The 21847-nt window shown below is 42.9% G+C and overlaps 3 protein-coding genes across 3 annotated transcripts in view; 2 read left to right on the top strand and 1 right to left on the bottom strand.

Annotated features, from left to right (window-relative positions):
* The first annotated feature begins 629 nt into the window (after positions 1-629).
* Positions 630-3627, top strand: LOC310999335 (putative methyltransferase). Its single transcript, XM_083989697.1, has 6 exons — positions 630-1016; positions 1149-1309; positions 1962-2175; positions 2268-2371; positions 2445-2582; positions 3171-3627. Exons 1-6 carry the CDS (start codon positions 909-911, stop codon positions 3256-3258), a joined length of 813 nt encoding a protein of 270 aa, XP_083845823.1. The 5' UTR covers positions 630-908; the 3' UTR covers positions 3259-3627.
* Positions 3628-3915: 288 nt separating this feature from the next.
* Positions 3916-10494, bottom strand: LOC310999345 (receptor activity-modifying protein 1-like). The gene is made up of 3 exons (XM_083989709.1): positions 10135-10494; positions 8106-8244; positions 3916-4519 (listed from the first exon to the last, which is right to left on the bottom strand). Exons 1-3 carry the CDS (start codon positions 10187-10189, stop codon positions 4264-4266), a joined length of 450 nt encoding a protein of 149 aa, XP_083845835.1. The 5' UTR covers positions 10190-10494; the 3' UTR covers positions 3916-4263.
* A 1755-nt stretch (positions 10495-12249) lies between these two features.
* Positions 12250-21847, top strand: part of LOC310998106 (receptor tyrosine-protein kinase erbB-4-like) — a 206413-nt gene continuing 196815 nt past the window's right edge. The window contains exon 1 of the mRNA XM_083988010.1: positions 12250-12600. Within this exon, the coding sequence (XP_083844136.1) occupies positions 12537-12600 (64 nt within the window). The 5' untranslated portion in view covers positions 12250-12536. The remainder of the gene's footprint in view (positions 12601-21847) is intronic.

The following is a 21847-nucleotide window of genomic DNA, read 5'->3' as shown; positions in this document are numbered from 1 at the left end:
AAGGGTTGATGTGTGAGGACACCCTGCGCCCACCTGCCCCCACTTTTGTTAACACAGCCTTATTGCAAACCATATCTGACAATGGATATTGATCAGGTGAACAGGAGAGATCAATGCTTGTTGATTGAGCAGAGAATAAGGGAATGAGACTGAGAGAGCTTTCCAGAGGATTCCAACTTAATTCATCTGTAAATACACCAGAAAGTTTGGGTTTATAACAACACACACCATAATTGTATATAAATATGAATTTTGATTAGACTTGTTTTTGTAGCATCTCACGTATTCCCCCTTTATATGCAAGTAAATAAAAATATTTTAAAAGGAAAAATAAATAACATGCCATGAGAGATTAAATAAGGGAATTAATTGATAATCTCAGTGTAAATATATATTGATGGTGAACGATGTGATTTCCAAGATTTCCCAATCTGAGCAGCAGGGGTCATTTTACTGCATGTGTATTTACTGCCATCTGCTGCTTTTTGCCTGCAAGTGCACAGGCACAAATTCAATTGCTGTCAACTAATACAGACGCCCCGCAGCTGCACGAATCAGATGTTAATTTTAAGCATTTATATTTATTACAAGACACGTGACAAGCTACATGTGGATGAGCAAGGAAACTTATTTACAGCAACATTAACTTTAAGTGAGGCTGAGTACTTTAGCTTTAGAAATAAATTATTATATTTAATGTTGCACAAACTGAAGATACTGTGCTTTAATGTCAAATCCAATGATGCCTTTTGTTGTGTGTGGGTGAGATATTTTGGCAGCAGTGCAGACAGGGAGGGATCGTTTTAGGTAGTAGCAGTTATTGAGCAACTCGCAGATTAAACAAAGAGAAGGTCACAGTGCAGAGTTGTGGTGTTCACTCAGACAGGCGCTTTGCAAGCAGGAGGAACATGGCTGTTCGGCTCTTTGAGGGTAAAAAGCATGCAGCTGCGTACCTGCAGTACAGAGTCACGCCGCATGAACTGATCAGCAGGATCATGACTTACATGGGGAGAAAGGTAGGTGCTACATGCTGCATGTTTGTGTTTGTTGCATGTCACCAGGTTGTGCTGTCTGTCAAATCTGGTCTGAAATATATATATATTTTTTTAATTTTATCATTCCATTGCTGAATGCTCAATTCCTTTTAGACACCACAACAGTTCAACCTTGCTCTTGATGTGGGCTGTGGTTCAGGGCAGGGGACAATCCTGTTGGCGCCATACTTCACTAAGGTGGTTGGCACAGACATCAGTCCCGCCCAGCTGGAGATGGCACTGGCCAATAGCAGACCTGCAAATGTCGACTACAGGTAAGAGTTCTGGTTAAACCAGAATTGCAATGAAGAATCGTGCTTGATTTCACATGGTACATCTTTTATGTAATTATCCTTTTCATTTCTCCCTGAACTTTGCACCAACCGTCTTAAAGGGATAGTTCAACATTTTGGCAAATTGGCCCATTGCCATAATTCCTATAGTTTTAGGAGTAGGTTTGTTACCGTTAATAGTCGGTGCAAACCAATAAATCCCATGAGCCTCCGCAGCGTAGCTCTGAGCAGCTCACAGCTCTGCTCTGCTGTTCTAAAAACAGCTTGCACCGACAATTAAAGGTAACAAACCTACTCCTAAAACTATAGGGATTATGGCAATGGGCCAATTTGCCCAAATTAAAATTAAAAGCTTTGTCCCGTCTGCCATCTTTGCACTCAATAACCTCCCCCAATAGCCCTGTATGGACCCAGTCCTCCTGAGTGTGTCATAAGTGTTTGGTTGTCTGGTGTGTGTATATGTATATGTTGTTTAGTGTCTGGTGGCGTTTTATATGTTGCTCAGTGTTGGTTGTATTCATGTGGCTCAGTGTGTATGTTGATCAGTAACAGAGTGTGAAGATGAATTTCCCTATGGGACAATAAAGGCATTCTATTCTATTTGCCAAAATGTTGAACTATCCCTTTTTACCAGACAGTGTCCGGCAGAGGAGCTGCCCTTTGTTTCTGGAGAGGTGGACCTCGTGTCGGCCATGACAGCGGCTCACTGGTTCGACCGCCGGCGGTTCCTCCAGGAGGCCGACAGGGTGCTGAGGCCTGGAGGCTGCCTGGCCCTCATGAGCTACACCATGGACATGGAGCTGGAGTACAGAGACATCTCAGACACACTGAACGGCATCTGTAAAGAGGTCAGAATCCAGCCTGGTGATAGAAACTCATCTGTGTGCAATTTATTTATCCAAATTGTGCTGAAAACTTTGTCTTTTTCCCTGTCCATTAGTTTTATGCTGCCCTGCTTCCTTACCGACATCCCTACATAGGCTCAAGCTCTGTAAAGATCTACTCAGACATGTTTGCCTCCTGCTGCTACCCAGACAAAGAGTGGTGAGTAGTCGTGACAACTTGCGCAGCTCAAAGTCACCAAATATTCCTTTGTAATTTTTATTTTTGAGTCCAGGAACGAGTGCCTGTTGGTAAAGAAAGACGTGCCATTGAGTGGATACATCGGCATGGTGGAGACCTTCTCCAGCTACCAGCGCCTGCTCCGAGAGGAGCCGACGGAGGCTGAACGTCTCTCCACTGACATCAGGAACAAGTGAGATATTAACCTCCAACTCATCCAAAAGTCTAATCGCTGACTTCTGGCCCCGAGCTCCCGCCTCCATTCACCTGGCGCCGAACGTTGATCTCCTAATCTCTCCCCCCCTTGAAATTCATTTATCATTAACAAAAAAAAGTGCTGAAATCCGTCTCTGAACGCTGCCACAGTCTTGGGCATTAATCAGTAAAGCCAAACACTGCTTGACTAAGCTTAACTGTTGAAGGCTTTTACTGCTTTGATAATATAGCTGCCATTAATTCCCCTGGCCATGACAGGGCAGAATAGCCCAGCAAGCGAAATATATGGAGAGGAAGTGCTGAGCCATAACTTTTACATGGATGAAAAAAAAAGAAGTATGACATTGTGTTTAATTACTATCACACTTTGGGAAGATTTACACACAGTTCTGCTCTCTGGGAAGAGTTTGACCTGTGTTTTGTCTTATGTGGTGGAAAAGGGACGACAGGAAGTCATTTGCTCCTTTATATTTCACAAGCTCATTAGTTTCCATCTTAATTTAGCCATTTGTGCATTCATCAATCCGTTTATTGGATTCTGCATCTCCTCTGTTCTTCCATCCAGGTTGCTGTCTGCCATGGAGGCGTCTTCTCCAGATACAGAAGTCACATTGGTTGTGAAGTACTTCTACTTTCTAGCATGTAAACCTTGATCCCTCTGATTGGATGAAGCGTTCCTGCAGTGACCAATAGTTGGCGGTTGTACATCTACTTTCCGTGACCAGTTTCCCCCCAAAACACCTTTAGTTTTCAATCCCCCCACAAGCTGAAATGATCGAGTGAGTCTCAAGGGCAAGTCAGAGGCACTTTATTTTTATTTTAGTATATTTGGATTTTCTACTTGTAAAAAATAGACAAAGTGTATTATGAAGCTGCTGTTAGTGAACACTAGATGGAGCCCTGACAAACAGTGATGGATAAGTGTCCAGTTGACGTCCAGTTTGAGTCTTAAAAACTTTTATTCCGTCAAGAATGAACGTCCTATTTCATCAACAGGGTAAATGCAAACTGCACTGAAAACAAACTCATTTTAACATTTTATACAATCGGTTTAATCTACACATATCTGGTGTGTTTGAATATAATTAACCTGCTAATTTCATTAAATATGAAATCATCATTATGTTGCACCACTGAGTTTCCTTCAAAATATCAGTCAAATCAGCATTGTGCTTCTGTTGGCGCTTTGACTCTGTTACACAATAAGGGACTCAGGGCTCTTTTCTCTATTTCTAGTTCCCCTTTTCCCCCCTCGTTTCTTCACCTCCCTGCCAAATTTATAACAATCATTTATCCAAGTCGGTGCTGTCTCCCTGAGCGTCGTCCTCTCTACTGTTATTTATGTGTTCACAGATTGTTTTGGGCCACGAGAACAGATGGTAATTAACATGCATGGCCTCCAAATCCCCTGAATCTCAAAGAACTTTATTACTTTCCCCTTGCCAAACTTTGACTCTCATATTGATGATACTGTAATATGGCTAAAAAATGACTCTGTGGATAAATTCTATTTTCATACCAAACGGAGCACATAGTAGGCCTATGCATAGTTTGATTTAATCTTAAATACACTCATATTCATATGAACATATAGGAAGAACAACTTCATACATAAAAAAGTCAATTTGTATCTCCAAGCATCCAGCAAACAATGGTCCCTATAAAACTCCCTCTGTACGTTTACTCCTCCACACCACCACTGCAGTCATGAGCAGGGTGATCAGCACTGGAACTGTGATGAAGGGGGCGAGGATGCTGATTGGCGGGTCATGGATGAGCCGCCCGGTCAGGGCACAGTCATGGAAGTAGACCTGATGGATGTGCATGAAGACCCGGTCGATGATCTGGTTGGGCCAGAAGCAGTCCATCCTCAAGGCCACTTGGAAGGTGCAGTTTGTTAGTCCCTCATATATCCTGCAGAGGGAGACAGAGGGGGACATTATGTTCAACTCAAAGGTGAAACGAGAAAAAACATGGGTGTCAGCTGCTAAGACAAGCACAAAGCAGCACTGAAGTTATTAATTTATTTCCCCTTATTTCATTTTGGGTCACAGAACTTTATAAGCACACTATTGGGATTGAAATCTGCCAGTGAAGAGGGTTCCTGTTGGGAGAGGGACAAAACGCCAAAGTAATGTCTAGAGTTACCAGTGGGTTTAACGCAGCTAAATATAACTGCTAAGTGGTAGGGGCCAGGAGAAATGGAGATGCATACCAACATGGCAGAGCCCTCCCAACAGCGCTGCACCGTACCAGGAGAGATTGTGTTTCCAGATGGCTCGCTGTGTTTGACGGCATAGCTGGAGGCCTGAGCGGCCAAGTGGCCAGGAAGCCCAGCCTCTTAAAAGGACAAATGCACCCAAGCTCAACAGTTGTTGTGATGTGTTGCAGGGCAGTGTTGCAATCAGTTGAAGGTTTTGGTTTATACTTTTTACTTGTTGTATGGAATTATTGTCCTTTAGATAAACTTTCCATTGATGTTTACATAAATCAATGAATAGAAATACCAGAATAGGGTGTAATTGTGAACTTGTTGGTCTATTATTAAATTAGATTGTAAATTTAAAAGAGTATTTCAAAGCAAAAAATTATAAAGTCTTATTCGCCCATTGCCTACAGTATAAGTCACTCTGGATAAAAGCATGAATTATATGACTGGTATGTGGTGGCACTGTGTGTGTGTACTCATGTGTTACAAAATACCAGTGGATGAGGCTTCGATTTAGAGGTGAGGGTTGATGACAGTTTGGGATTTAGAGCGATGCTTGTGGCTATGATTAAGATTAGGATTTAGTTTGGGTAAGGGTCAAGGTTATGGATTAGGAGGTTTTCACAACTAAGTTAAACACAAATACAGTATGTGTTGAGCTGCCAATCAGTGTTTGGCTGTAGTGCATGTATTGCTGCAGGCAATATAGTGTGTGAGGCCTGATACGAAGTTAATATAATTTAGTTCATAAGTTTAGAAAGTAACAAGAAAGTGCGAAAGTCAGTTTGTGTGTGAGCGAGACAGACTTATTCTCACACATTTCCAATTAGCAGCTCTGGGCACTAATAAATTCTATGATATGAGATACTCTAATCTGATTGCAAAAAAAAGAAAAAAAAGAAATTACATTTGGCAAGAAAATCTCATGTGTTACTTTGACAAAAAAAAAATCATGATCCTAATTTTAAAAAATCCTTCAAAAGAGGATGATTTGCATCATTGAAGCCTCAGAGCTATGAGTCACATGGTGTGGAGACTTGACAAGACCGTCTGTGGGTGTTTGCAGTAGACGTGGAGATAAGACGTAATGAAGAACAACTGAGACACAGCCAACAAAAAAACAAAAAAAGCTGTCTCCTTTTCATCAGTTGCATCTACAGGGACTGTTTATTTTCTCTTGGAGAAGGAAGGACACAATCATCGAAATCGCTTGAATGCACCGGAGCAAAACATGTTTGAGATTACTTTGTCTGTAAATATGTAAATATCTCTGTTATAGAAATATATTAGGAGTATCTTTGCATTGGTGTTGCATCCTGGGGGATCCTGGCACAATTTACCCTCAGAATAAAACGGGTATATTCGCTGGAGATCTACTGTACGTGACCTCATAAAACAACAGAGCAGATCTGAACCTCTCTGGGACTGGTGCCCATTGAAGCCTGTGGTTTCACTTTAAAGGACAAACCACTTCAGTTCTATAATTAATTAGACCCTCCTCTTCACTACATCCACTCCACTATGTGATTTGGTACTGGGTTGCTCTGCTGGGTAGCATACACTGTACAGTGGCTGTTACCTTGAGCCTATTGTTCACACTTATCATCCCTATTATTATACGTCCAAAGTGTTCGTCCAGCCTTTCCTATGATGAGGCTGCACGCACACACAAACACACACACACTCTCTGGACCAAGAGAGGATGGTGAGCCAGGAGGGAAATCACACAGTTTTGACAGTAGCTTCTCCTTTGGGCCTCCCAGCTCCTGTCTGACTCATCCTCGGACTGCTGGTGATTGGAGGAAAAGCACTGTCTGACAAACACACACACACACAGAGTGAATACAGTGTCCACCAGCTACAGCGAATGGCCGTGACTAAGTGATGGAGCGAGTGAGAACACAGCCTGGAGTGGGTGATGGCCATAAGGCAAACAGTTCTCGACAGCGGGATGAAGATGTATTTTCAGTAGAATGAACTCAACTCAGAGCAACATATTGTAGGAGGCAGAAAGTCAAGGAGAAATGTCCTGTAGGGGAAACAACATACATGCTATATTTGCAGAGGAAATAGCTGCCTTTTTAAAGGGATAGTTCAACATTTTGGCAAATTGGCCCATTGCCATAATCCCTATAGTTTTAGGAATATGGTTCGTTACCTTTAGTTGTCGGTGCAAGCTTTTTTTTAGAACGGCAGAGCAGAGCCGCAAGCTGCTCAGAGCTACGCTACGGAGGCTCATGGGATTTCTTGGTTTCCCTCAGCGTGGTGAATGTGCAGGTCGCAACTTGTCCACGAGAGCGTTTTGGAGTTGTTGGATTGTGTATTTGATGATTTTGATGAGGGAAACCAAGTAATTCCATTAGCCTCCGTGTAGCTCTGAGCAGCTCGCGGCTCTGCTCCGCCGTTCTAAAAACAGCTTGCACCGACACAAACCTAATGCTATGACTATAGGGATTATGGCAATGGGCCAATTTGCCAAAATGTTGAACTATCCCTTTAAGCCATTAATTGTGATTTTAAATGAATTATACTGTGCAAAATTAGAAGTGATATTGGTCTAATTTAAATTCTGTAGCCTTTTCTGCGTAAAATCCCTGGTTAATAAATCAAACAATAACCCTGCTGTTGGTCTCCTGTATGTAATATTGCTTCTTCTAGAGAGAGTGTGCAGTGCAAAGCAGGTGTCAGGACTGTGTGACACTGATGTATTGGGGTAGTATAACTGAATGTTTTTCCCCCCGGTGTTGGTGGATGACTGAGTACAGAGGTATCGCTCGGTGCGCTTCTAATAAAGCTCCAACAAAAGAAATATCAGTCTGGCATAGTTCACCTGTGGAGATATTGATGTTCACTCAGAGGTGCATGTGATGGATAAAATGTCTAAAAAATAAAAAATAAAAAAGGAAAGAAGTGACATCACAAAGTCCTACGTCAATCCCCAATCACATGTTGTGATTGGGGATCAAACGAAGCCCTGGTTAGTTGACTGGCATCAGCTGTGTGTCAGTCATGCTACAGCTTCACCACCACCGGCTCATTTATCAGCTGTGCAGCTCAATGTTCAATGCAGGTGTACAGCTCTGACTCATCTCACTGCCTCCTCCTCCATGTGGTAAGATTTGTTAAAGTTAAGATTCAATGTTCACATATTCATGCAGAAGGTTCCTCCTCCTTTGAGAATCTAACTCCTTCATTTGTTAGATTCTTTATCCTATTAGTAACTTTTTCTCTCTCTCTCTTTTTACAACTTTACCACCTTTTTTTTTTGCACATCTCGGTCGGCGAACTCACTCCATTGTGTCGGGCCAGCTGCACCACAGGCCTCGGTCCAGTCCTCCCATGTCGAACTTGAACTTAGCTAAGCAGAGATCACTGACCACCCTGTCGTAGAGACCTCTGTTGCAGCCAGGCACTGATGAAAGGACTTGAGCTATAGGGAGTAAAAGAAAGAAAGAAAGAAAGAAAGAAGGGGAGGGCATTGATTAAAGGCTCTTTATTGTATAAAGGTTTTGATTATAGAGGTCTAGGCCCTTTATTAATACTGTGAAAGAATCAAAGCCTCAGTCCACAGGGAGATGCACACAGTATCAAGGATCAACACTTCAAATAGGAAAGTGGGAAATATGGGGCTTTTAATTTGAAATATGACTGAGATAATGCATTTATATTGATGAGGAGGATTCTTATTCGAGCAAAACTTTGCACCATTGTAAAGATAAGCACTACAGAGGTTATCGCTCTGTTTGGTTCAAGATAATTAGGCGTATGCTTGTTCAACAAACAAGGTCATGTCCTGGCAATGGTTATTCCTATCGGACCATTTCTTCCCTATTATGCTGTTACTTTAGCTAAGAAAAGATTTTAATTTGCAGTAGGAGTCCCAATCCCCCATTCCCCCATTTGTTTACTTCAGAGATGTGTGTGTTTGTGTGTATGTGTGTGTAAACAGCCTCTTTGCGTGGAAGCAGGCCGCGGTCGTCCCACAGGACTCGGAGCTGATTGTAACACCACAGAGCAGTACAGTAGGAGAGGGAGCTTAAGCTGGCGGGAAAAGGCCTGTGTGTGGAAACAAACAGGTTGTTGCTATGATGGAGAAAAAAACGGTGAAGCCCGGGCCTGCACTGGCCTGATAAGGGCCGACTGTGTGCCCATTATGTTTGCTCTGTCTCCGCTGTGTTTTGGAAGCTCTGAAACACTCAAAGGAAAACTGAATGTGTTGACACGGGGGGTTTCAAAAGAGGTAAACCGGACAGACCCATAGTGCTGGTGTCTATTAGCTTCTTTATCACCCACAGAGCTGAGGGGATGTTACGTGTCACCTGTCTGTTTTGCTGGCAACAGCTGTTGGGGGAAATCTGACATTGAAGCATTCAGAGTTTCCTCATAACTTGGCTGCTATAACCAGCGATGCATTCAGGGAAAATCAGTGCAAATCACTACACAGCCAGCGCTTTGGAGTTTTGCACTCCACTGCCTTAAAGTTTTCTCCCTGTTTTTTTTTTTTTGGAGGAGAGGAAACATCCATCAATCCAAACAGGAGTCATAAATTCCGTCTGCCATTCTCCGGCTCAATATTTATGGATTTTTTTAAAACCGATGCTCATGAATACGAGATGATCCATTTAGCTCAAATGTCAGTCGTGTTTAGCCTGCCGCTGCGCTGCTCAGCACGAGAGCCCACTTTCCCCTTCCTCCTGTTCATCAGGGAGTGAAAGGAGCTCATCAAAAAAAGCCCATCGAGAAAAAAAAAGGAGGAGAGTGATGAAAGGAAACCACCGGTCCTCGCGTTACACTCACATAGAAACATGTCAGGAGTTTTGGGAAACCTCACTGAAGCACTGAAATATGTTTCTGTTCATGTCATGCTCTTGTTTTGACAGCAGCATTTAAATGTCCCCCAATAACCTGCTGAACTTCCTCTCTGTGTTGCAGGTCATAGAAACCATAGGAACTGAAACACACTTTTGTTGTTGCTCTACTTCACGCTTCATTAGCCTTTCACTTATCTTATATCACAGACTTTCACAGATACTACACAAGTTACTTAAGTAATTTTGAATGGCATATTTGTGAAATTGCTAAATCTAAGTGTTCTCAATAGCTCAAACTGAAGACATGTCAAATTTAAAGGTGCAATGCATGGTCAATGTCTTCTCTGTCAGTAAATGCATTAGAATTATAGGAGGAAACAACAAACCAAAACCAAAACAACGGCCATAAAAGCAAAAATAGCAGAAACATGAAAGAAAGACACAATATAGAAAGGTCTGTTCACTTATCTACTTCAAGTTTAAACACTTCACACTCCACAAACACTCACCTGCCATCAACAACACAAGCCCTGCTTTCAGGAGCGCCGTGCTCCCCACAGCCATGCTTGAATACCAAACTCCAAGGCGCACTCTTGCTCACTCCCTGGAGATCAACTGCCCATATCTCATTCTTGCTCCACTATTCAAGCCAAAGCCACTGATCAGGGAAATACACCACGAAAGCTGCAAACAAATTAACCGCAGCTCAGGGTGTGCGGGGCAGCGAGAAGGCGCCAACTAACTTTGCGTAAAAAGCCCCTTGACCTTCCACAGTGGCGGCCTCCTTCCCCCTTAGCGGCCCTAATCATAGAAGCTCAGCCTGTCATCTGATCCCCTTGTCCTGCAGCTTCCAGCGTGGAGCTGCTCACAGGGGACAAAACAAAGTCAAACACTGAAATAAGAGCGACTATAAAGAAGCTAGGGAATCACTGCAAGAGAAAAAAGCTAATTTTATTGTAAAGGCATTCATATAAATATCAATACATGTGGGAATAGTAGAGAAAAAACAATAATATGACTCAGAACTTCATATAATTGTTATTTTTACTCAGTGTAATAGCTGAATTGCAATGAATCTCATCCACTTGTAAAAATATGCAATAAAGATTTTTATGCTCATGTGCAAAATAGTCTCTTTCTTGGTTACTAAAATGAAAAATATGTTCATTTGCATAACAGAGTTGCAATGACTTTGCAAAAGTCAGTAAGATTTTGTTTGTGCAAGAGCAGATAGTGAAGACAGACTTACTATTTTGTACAGCATGCCTCCATAATCTGAATGCTGTTTCTTTAATGTGTTCCGCAGGCCCTCTGGAAGACAAGATATTATCAGTCAAGTGAGGCTTCCTCATCACTAATATATTATTTGTAATGGATTACTTGCAATGCTTCCTTCCATGGTGGCCAATTAAACATCATGGTTTAATGGTGATGTTCATCAATATTCTCAAGGCTGCACTGTCCTGTGCTGCCACCCAGTGTGTGTATGAGAGAAAGGGAGCGAAAGAGAGAGAAAAAAACCCACTAGTCTTTTCCTATATTACATACTGTGTGGACCCAAACATATTACATCTGATATTTTAGATGGTATTCTTCTTAGGTTTCCTTCAATCTACTGAGCCATACACCTGTTCTTTAACAACTATGCAACTACAGTATTAGAGGATAAAGGTTTAAAGTGTAGTAATTCTCTCAAATATCCCCTAGAGAGCAGCAGAGGACACTGAATGAATCCTCAGTCTGGCACTGTGGGGCATCATGATGGACTACCCTGCTTCCTGTAGCACCCCTGCTGCCTCTGCTGTGGAGTCGTCCTGTCATGGAGCCAGGTATGCAGGAGTCTTCACTATTCACATGGATCACAAATCAATATCTCCTTTGTCCTCGCTGATTTGTCAGCTCCCCCCTCGCCTCCCCCGTCCACAAACCAAGCCAGGGTGCAGAGCAGGGTACACAGGCTTGTAAAAAGAAAAAAAGAGAGCAGCCCTGAAAATGGTATATTGCTGGAGCTGTTCGGTTCATTGCAGCCCATTTGGACAAGCACCATCAAAGTTTACAGCCCTCTGTGGTGGATGTGTGCAGAGGCTGACCCTGTTGGCACCACAGCAAACTTTTTCTGATGTTACTTTAAGTCTGAAACCCCACAGAAGTCACTGTGATGCCATATGGGAATGTATCTCTTTAAATCAACACAGCAGCTATAATGTAATGTGATTTTAAATTATGATCATGTGACAATAATTCTTTATTTTTTATTTTTATTTCTAGCAACACAAAGTAACAAGTTGTGCTCCACACCATCCAGCAGGAAGCACAAACGCAATCTGCTCCTGACAGGTGCACTGACAGCAGCAATGAACCCTAATAGCCAATCAGGAGAGGTGATAAGTGAGGTGGGCGGATTTCCAAAAAAGAAGACAAACCTCTCTAAAAAAAAATCTTTTGGCTCGCCCCTTTAATAGGCTGAATGAGGCGTCAATCACTTTGGAGAGGCGTGTTCAGCGCTCCCCACACACCCCCTACCTTCCCCAACACACTTGCACTCCACTCCCCCCCCACACCCCTCCTCTCCCCCACCCCCCCACCCCAAGCCACCGGCGCTATGGCAGTGTGAGGAGTAAATGGCTCAGAGTATCCGCGGTGGAAACCGACCTAAGCATTGGTGTGGGAACCGATAAACAAACACAACACAGCGCGTAAAAGCTCTCCACGGTGCCGGTCCTGGGTGCGCACGGAGACGCTGCCAGTTATCCAAAAAAAGCCAAGAAGACACGGAGGTTTTTTTTCTTCTTTTTTTCCTCTTTTCTCTCTTTTTTTTTTGGTTGTTTGTTTTTGTGCGTGTGACCAACACGGATATCTTAATTGGACATGTGAGTTACTGGAGTTAACAAGACAAGCAGCCTTTTCCAAGATGAAGTTCCCCGCCTGCGTCCTCGTCACTTTGGTGTTGATCCGATCGAGTGCAGCTCAGTCAGGTGAGTTCCTGGATGCGCGTCTCTGATCCTTGGGTCAGACTTCAAAAGCACGGAGGAGGGGGTTGTGGTGGGGGGGTTAAGTGAGGGGTCCAAACACCCCCAAAGCTTTCTAGTCTGTCACTTCACCCAGAGGCAGAGCATAGCGCAGGATCTATTCTGCAGCACTTGTTTGTGGAGTGATAACGGAATGGACATCACAGTTGTGGTTTGTTGTTGTTTTTTGTCAAACTTGACACAACTTCGCATCCGCGCTCGCTGATGCTGATGTGAATCATCGCGGCGAGGCGAGACTCGCTCACTCGCTGGCTCCGGGCAGTAAGCTGTGAGATTCAGCAGCCTCTGGGAGCGTGTCGGGCTCTGCGTAAAAAAAGAAAAAAAGAACCCCCCCCCAAAAAACCCTCTCCAAACTCCCCTCCTTACATTTTTTTGCTCTTTTATGCCCCTTCATCTAGATTTGAGGCTGATCAGACACGAAACCAACCACATTCCCCAGCTTTGTCACAGAGTCTGATGTGTCCAGATCTCTCTTTTTAAAAGATTCATTGAAAAGAAACCCACTCTGTCATGTTAGCGCAGCTCTGTCGCTTTTATTGCCTACTAAATATGAACCAATGCGGCATCGTTTTAATTTAATTCCCCTAAACGGGCATTGATAGACCGATGACTGCGGCTATTTGCGCTAATTTGTATGAATGGAGCTGGATTGCACCAGTGGCACAGCTTTTTTTTTTATTCCTTACTGTCTTTGAATAATTTAGATGTAGCAGATACACTGAAGGCTACACGGGCAGTGGGAAAACATCTCTCTTTCATCATTTGGACCCCTGTGGTGTCAGTCCCTGGACGTAAAATCACTTTAATGTTCCTGCAATGTTTCAATAAAAGCATGTAAAGCATCCACTGCACTCAATAGGCAATTTATAGTGAAGTTAATGACATTTTTCATTTAGCTCTTGTTATTTCCTCCTGGCATCCCTGTAGGTTATTTGCTGATAGTATTTTCTCTGCTCCTGCAACATGTACTGTAACATTTGAGGTTTCACCACTTGCTGTGTGATATTTCCCATCACCAGGCCGGGTTTCTCAAAGGAGAATCTGACTGTTTACCCATGCAGGCAAATAATAATCTCAGGCTTTGAAGCTGAAGAAAATGTGCTGCTGAACTTTTTTCCATCAGCTTTTGTTCACAGACATACTGATCAATAAGGAGTCTAATGTGCTCTACTATTCTGTTTGGTATAGTGTGGTGTAACATCGCCTCTGGAATGATATCAGACTTTGAGATGCACTTATTTGCACAGTAATGTGTTATATTTCACTTTGGGCTGATAAGCAGCTCGTGATGCCAGAGTCTGCCTTCCTAATTGAAATAATCAAGCTCTGGCATGGGAAAGCAAGCTGGAGAAAAAAGAAACACACACACACACACAAGCAGAAACACACTCAGAAAGTGGGAACACAGGAGAGTTTGTGGATTGATGTTCAGAGGTGAATTTTGGCCATCGCCCAACTTCCCAGAGGCACAAATGGGATTCCGGGATGCTTTTCTTCCCGCCTCCAAGGACAGGTCGAGATTTGGCTCTGGATCTCTGGTGGTTTTGTGGTTCTCATGCAGAGCAGGAGACACACACATACACACTCACACTCGCACTCATACACACTCCCCCCACTGGCTCTTGTGTGGCTGAATGCTGACTGTTAAACAGGAGTGGATGGATGCACGGATGGATAGGTGACAGGCGGGATGAATGGAGAAGAACAGTGGCACCCTCAGCGGTTTATTTATTCTCTATGCATACACTCCCATCCAAGATATTTGTGATGCAAATTCTGGCCAAGAATCTGAGCTATGCCTCTTGGGAACTTCATTGTCTGTGGGTGTATAATGAGGAGGTATTTGTGTGACCCTTTCCGTCCACTCTTTCACTTAATCTCCTTATAGTAGTTTTAAAAATTCATGCCCAACACTATATCAGAGCCCAGGCTGGAGATGTTCACTCCGCTGGTGTTTAACGGTGCTGATTGAATCTGTCTGTCTTCCTCCTGCTGCGAGACAAATATCTGCAGCATTCCTGCCACTCAGCCGAGCTGTGTACGCCGACCTGTGCATGTGTTTGCATGATGTACAGTACAAGCACATGTGTGCCAAGTGTGGAGGTGTTCACACGGCGAGCGAGCGGCTTGATTGATGTCTGTTGGCAGGGGCGAGACGGGCCGGAGCTGCCTGTTTGTGCACATGCAGGCACGGCCTTCCGCAGCATCATATTAATCTTTATTTAATCTGAAATAAACAGAAAATCAGAGTTCAGGATTTTCTCTAAGTCTTCATTAGAGGACGCAGTTTAATCTAAAAATCAAGGCTGATTAACTTGCTCATTCTTCTTGGATTTGCCAGGCAGACTGGGTCATGAGGCAGAAGACCCAACTCATGGAGGGTAAACAACACAAATAATCAGACTTCCCTCAACGCTTAGACCTGCAGGAAGTCAGCTGATGCCTGTGGCTTATCGATCGCCTTGCTTCTAGCGGGATAGTGGCTGCAGCTAATGATTATTGTCATTATTGATTCATCTTTCCTCACTTAATCATTTCATCTGTTTATCATTTCATTGGGAGTCATATGGGGTTGAGTTTCAAACAGCTCTTTACTTTAAAACTCACATTAATCGAGTCAGATATTTTATAAAAACATCAAATCGTGATATCTAAGAGTGTCAGATTAATTCTCTGTTGATCTGACTGCTCATCTTCTTTGTGGTTTGGGAACTGCACATAATCACTTTGAGTTCTGCTGTTTCTGAGGTCAACAAAGAAACTTTGGCTGTCTTTGTAGTCATGAAGGGCTTTAACCCTGTAAGACCCAGTGTTGCAGAATTACAACATTTTTGGTTATCCCCAAAAAACGTCTAATTTTTATTTATTTTTTTGGTTCAACCATATTAACATGATCATTGGGTCCTATAGTTTGTTCTCACATTGCGATTGGATCCAACATTTGTACATAAGGCCCGCCCTCAGGTCAAGAAGTCACACAACCTCCAAGTTTTTGATCGAGCAACATCCCTTTGATTCACTGGACTGGATTCATCTAATTCAAGTAAGTAAAATGCTTTGAATATTTTTTTTTGTGTTTATTACAATGTCTAGAACATGAACATATATAGTTTTTGTGGAAAATATGCCCTACATTTTATTTAGAGCTTGTTTTATAATTGTTGCAATATTACAACGCTGGGTCAGAGTGGTAGCCAAAACAGCCCTGTTTTTGAGAGGAACTTCAATTGAAATTTTCACAATATAACTTTAACCTACACATGATTTACACATTCTAGCCTTCAGCCTTATATTGGATTACATGTTTACACATTTTTATTGTATTAGAAACTAAAGAGCAAAGATATATTGCCATATTTAAACATTTTAATTCTCTTAATTTCTAACCACCTTCAACACTCAGTATTTTCTCCTTATCACAGAATGCAGGACTTTCTTACAAAGAAATTCAGTTTGTGCATGTCTGCCCTTTGTCTTAGTCTCTATTGATAAGAAAATGTTCCTAGCAATTCATAGTCAAAGCAGGGATGCTCCTGGTGCATCTGTGGCATTGTCCTGGAACAGGTGTTAATGTTCATGGATGTAAGGTGTGGTTGTAAGATGGAGGCTACATGCATTTCCTTTTAGGATGATAATCACAGTCTCCAATAGGTCAATAGGTCAGTATTGTGTGACCAGTGAAATGTGTGAACAGGCTACTTCAGTGCAATTTGTAAACACTTCATAATGAAATCAGTCCCCCCACCACCCCATCTTTCCTGTTGGCCATCTAGAATCTAGTAAGCATGTGTGCTATTTGTATATACATTTGTTTAAATTTAATTTTTTCCATTTCAGAATGCCACCAGCAAGGTGAGATCATCGGTACAGCGTGCAGGATGTAATTGCCATCGTCCAAAATGGAGAGAGGACATGGGACATGTGGACATGGATTTCGACGACACTGATGCAAGTGATGAAGAATCCGATAGCGATGCCTGTGTGGACAAAGAAAACCAAGAATCTACTGATTGCCCAGCCAATGTGGACATTGAGCCCCAATCAAACAAACACATCATGCCCCGTGACAGATGTCGCTGGCAAAAAAAGAGATTTTATCAGTCCCAATACTGATTCTTCTGGTCCAGCTCTCAGTGATGATGTCTACTCCCTCCTCACACCACTGCAATACTTCCAAAAGTTTGTGTCAGAAGACATGGTTGAAGCTGTGGCAACAAATATGAATGAGTACAGCATTCAAAAAGGTATACTAATACCCAAAGCAAGTGTGATGCTGTGAGACTGGGTTGGATGTCTGCCTCTGTTTTTCAGAGGACAAGAACTGCTTCTGGGACTATCACTGTAAATAATATAAATACATGTCAAAGTTCTTCTTGTTGGAATAAATGACTCTTCATAACAACATGACTGAGATTATTATTCATGTTATATACTGGCTTGGGAAAAGCAAAACCCTGCAAATGAATCCTTAGTTCTGTATTGCTTTTCAGACAATGAGTGGAAATACAGGAGATTCTGCTCCCCATTAAGCCCAGCGTTGCAATATTACAACATTTCCGTAAAACCTTACTAAAACATACCATTTTTGAAAACACTCCATTTTCAGCCCCAAAGGCCTCCTACAACAACATCTGAATGGTTGAAATTTTTTTTTTTGCGTTTTTCTATATTTCGGTTTTACAGGGTTAAACATCTTTTGGTCAAATCCAGCTTTCTTTAACTTCCTGATGTTCGGGGGGAGTCACATTTGGAATTTGCACTTCGGGGGCTGAAGTTTGCGAGGTGCTGCTTCCATCTCACGGTTAAAACGCCACATCAAAAGACGACGTTATTACCTGTGCAAAGTCCCGACAGGAGAGAATCTGGGGTATTTAACTTGTGAGGATGGGATCCTGTGTGTCTGTGTGCTTGATTGAGGGGTGAAAAGACAGTTCTCACAGAAAATTCCCACCTTTTGTAGGCCTATACCTCTCAATGAAGTCTGTACCGCTCATTACATCACCCTCTGTTTGTCTCCTTGGCGAAACAAACATTTTAATTGCCCCAGCTCCTGAGTGTGTATGACAAATGCTGCATTTGTGTGTGTGTTTGGTTGACATTTAAAGACGTGCTCTCCTGCGAAATGGCCAGGGGAGAAAGGGGGCGGCGGAGAAGGGAACCCGGTGAATGCCAGTATCAAATTACAGGGCGTCCGTGAGCTGGCACACACAGGGGCCGCGGAGCTGGATGAGGCTTTGTAGAAGACTGGCGGAAATGAGAATTTATTACAAGCTAATTAAGCTTTTTTTGATAGCATCAGTCTAGACCGCGAGCCCTTTATTTGACAGCATGAGAGATGAGGGGGGGGTGACGGAATTCAATCTTGCTCTAAATGAGTCAACATTGCTATCATAACTTGATATCTGCCAGGCTTAACCCGCGCCAGGCTTTTGCTGGATGTTAGTCAAATACGCTGTGAACGCTTGCTGATGGAGATCTCTGCGTTTTTCTCTGCATTTGTCAGCAGAGGATAAGAAATATGGCCGCTCGGACGAGAGAATAATAATTGCAGTTCAGTGAGGCTGACGTGGAGGTGTGGGCTGTTATTTGCTTCCCTCTGTCATAGCTGGACAGTCCCAGTGGGCTCAAAGGGAAGCCCTTTACAAATGACTATCTGACATGAGTGTGTATGTGTGGGGTGATGGAATGCTTTCCCAAGGCCTGAGACAGCGGTGCACCATGCTCTCGTGGTCTGATAGATTATTATCCACATGGGCCTGAACAAAGATGAGGCTTCTCTCTCTCTCTGTGTGTGTGCCGTGCATTGGGGTTGGGTTAGTTTGGGTGGGGTTGGGTTTTGTCTCCCACTTTCTCTTCCCAGGCATAAAAAAAAGGGGATTCGGTGATGTCATGTGCTTGTTTGCTTGACATTTACTTTGCCCGCCGGCTGTACAGAGGGGCTTCTGTTCTCCGAGCTTGCAAACCGGCCAAATATTTACATGCGGAATCACAACTGCACAGCATGCAAAGGACAACTTCCAAGACTTGGGTGCATGCAGAATATGGGCTTTATTGTCCTCTGTAATCATCCCCGGTGCTTCTTCTCGCTCCCCTCCTCCTCCGTCGTCTCTGGCGCTGCTTATTTTTGGCCCGGGCAGACTTTTTGAACCCACATGCCTTTGCTTGCCTAATGATGAGCAGGGTTGGCTTTGGTTGTGCCGAGGCGTCTGGTGCCAACTCCTAGTGTGAGTTAGATTGGCCAGTCGGAGGCTGGAAGCCTGGCACAGATGTCCCCTTTCAGGAGGACTGAGATCTCACTCGCACACAGAAAACACAGTCCACCCATGCACAGGGATTCACTGTAAACACACTTTAATTTCGCTTTGCATGCTGGTTCCTTTGTGTGCATTCGACTCTTTCTTTTTCTCTTGCACACACACTCAAATCATGTAAGTTCATTAAGGTGAAGGGGCAGCGGAAGCCTTGTGGAGTGGTTTTTAAGTGCAAGGCAGTTTCCCCATTATTTAGTACAATAACTACTTTTAGTTCTGTTCTTTCTCTTTCATACAAACTCTCGCTTTCTCTCTCTCTCACACACGCACACTGCATGACCCGGGAAAAGAAAGGACAGGAAAGACAGAGGAATTTTTTTCTCTTCAGTTTCTTCTAGACCACTGGAGGGTTTGTTCGGCCCGCCACTTGTAATTCCACTCAGAGACAAATGCCTCCATCCTGCATCAGACACACACACACACACACACACGCACAACACACACACACACACACACACAGATCCTGCCCAGCAGTGCGGGCTTGCTCACACCACTTCAGAGTTTCTCCTCTCATATAAGAACCTTTCTTTTACTTTGACTTTTATTTCATTAACTCCCCTCCTCTTACTTTCTCACACATTTGTCATCTATTTTTCTTTTCCGTCTATTGCCATAACTCTGCTTCCTGTGTCCTTTCTGCCCCGTTCCATTCACACCCTTCACTGTTTTATTTCCCTACCCTGTTTCATCTTCCCTCTTTTAACAACTTTTTATTTCCTGTCCTTTGCCCCTTCCCTCCCTCCTTCTTTTACTCACTCTCTCCCTCACACACATACTGTATGTGCACACAGACTCACACACACTCCTCCCTCTGTCTTTCATTAGCTGTGTGTGTGTGTGCGGCTGTCACTGAGCACACAGGGAGAATGGAAAACGGCTCATCCCCCCCCCTCTTTAATTACGACACCCAATTTGTTTCACGGACAGCATGTTGTCGGTGGCTCCTTCAAACCCCACTCAAACTGTCATTTACATACCAACATGCATGTATTTGGTTCTGTGCGTGGTTACGTCTAAGCTTGCTAGCTTTAAACCCTTTGAAGGGAGGTTTAGCAGCTGATTCCGTGCCCACCCTGTGGTTTGTAGTTCATTTCCGAAGTCTGGGTGTGTTTTTGGATGAATGTAAATCTTAGCCATGCAGATCAGTCGGCGTTAGGGAAAAGACAATAATCATCCATGTGCAAATTTTTTCCTTTGGCAGCGTGCCTGATCAGAATACAGAGGAACCATTAAACCTAAAGACGTAGGAAGTTTCCAGAGGCGTAATATTAATCTAATTAAGCTGCAAAGTTGTTTTACTTCTCTTAAGCAGGAATTAAATGTGATAAATCTACACTAATTGTGCAAATCAAGCAGATAATGACATTTTATGGAACAGAAAGGTGCTGAACTGGAAATTGCATTGATTAAAATAGCCTATTATTAAATAGACCATTATTTAATTGATCATGAATTGAGTTTTTGGCCACTTGGAGGCAGCATCATGAGTTATAAACACAGTAATGATATTACACGACCTTTTTAAGTCGTTCAGGCTAAGATGCTAGAAGACACTTTTTTATTTGCATCACTCCTGAGGGAAATTTGTGGCTCTTTATTGGCAAAATGCTTATTGTCTTAGGGGATTGTTGCATTATTTATACACACGCAATAAATGTGTGAGTGCATATGCATCCTCTTGTGTGTTTGTGCTTGTGTACACAAGGTGTTGGCTTTAGATCTACTTTTTGCTGTGTTGTGCTCAGGCACCAGGCCAAAGCAGGAAGTGGGACAATGTTCCGCTTCCTTTGATTGGCAGCATTTCTTTGGCGAAGCAAGATCAAGTGCCATCGACTCCGTCTTTCACAGCGAGTCCCGGCTTTTTTTCCTTTTGCTTCCTTTGCCTTCTTTCACTTGCTTTCTGTCTTGGCTCTCACCGCAGCACAATAGAAGACATTAGAAGCGTAATAGAATTTTTTTTCTTCATGCTGTAACCTTGACAAAAGGTTTACGTTTTAATGGAAGACTGTGAAAGGAGAAATGATCACTGCTCTCTTATCCCTCATCGATGCACGTGTTGATCCGGCAAGTCGGCCACGACCTGTAGATCTGTTCCTCTGCCTCCACTGAATTCTCACACTCACATTTATTCTTATACAGTACACATTCATACTCATCTGTCTCTCATTTGTATCTAATGGTAGTTAAAATCCCAATTATTTTCAGCATTTGCTGTTAATTTACTTACTCTCTCAATGTGTGTGTCTGAGTGTGTGTGTGTAGTCAAGCTCGCCTGCTGCATTGTGTGTGCTAATCCCTGTTAAGATATTCACGGCGGCTAATCTGTTTAATTACACTACAAATTAAGGATATTTACTGTTCCAAGACTTTTATGCGACACCCGCCTTAATCAGGGCCTTAATCTGTTTGGCACTGCGCAAGTGTGTATTACTCTGTGTGTGTGCATGACTGTGTGTGTGTTATTGATACTCTGTATGCTAAAGCATGTGCGCCTTTGTGTCTATCAAGCTATTTCTGCCAAAGTCTCTGTGCTTTCTCTCTCTGAATATTTGAATGCGACTACAAGAAAAGGAAAGAAAAGAAAACAAGAGATTATTGTGTTTTTCCACTCGTCGTGGCAGAGAAAGGATTAAAATGTAATATCACTGATATGTTGTCATAGTATTTAAAGGACAGGCTCAGATCCACAGGAGCATGTGTCAGATTCACGTTCAGTTAATTCAACAAGCTTAAGACTGTGTTCGAAACATGGAGTTTGTGTGCATGTATGTGAGTAAGTTATTAACTGTTCTGGCTGTGCAAAGCTTAAGTCTTATCGGAGCTGTTTCCTTGTGTAGTGGCCCTGGAAGATGGGACTTTCAGGCACATACTGTAATGATTTT

Source organism: Trachurus trachurus (genome assembly GCF_905171665.1).
Source record: "Trachurus trachurus genome assembly, chromosome: 2".
In the NCBI taxonomy this organism is placed as follows: domain Eukaryota; kingdom Metazoa; phylum Chordata; class Actinopteri; order Carangiformes; family Carangidae; genus Trachurus; species Trachurus trachurus.
Note: the sequence above shows the minus strand (reverse complement) of the source record. Positions and strands in the feature narration are given on the sequence as shown.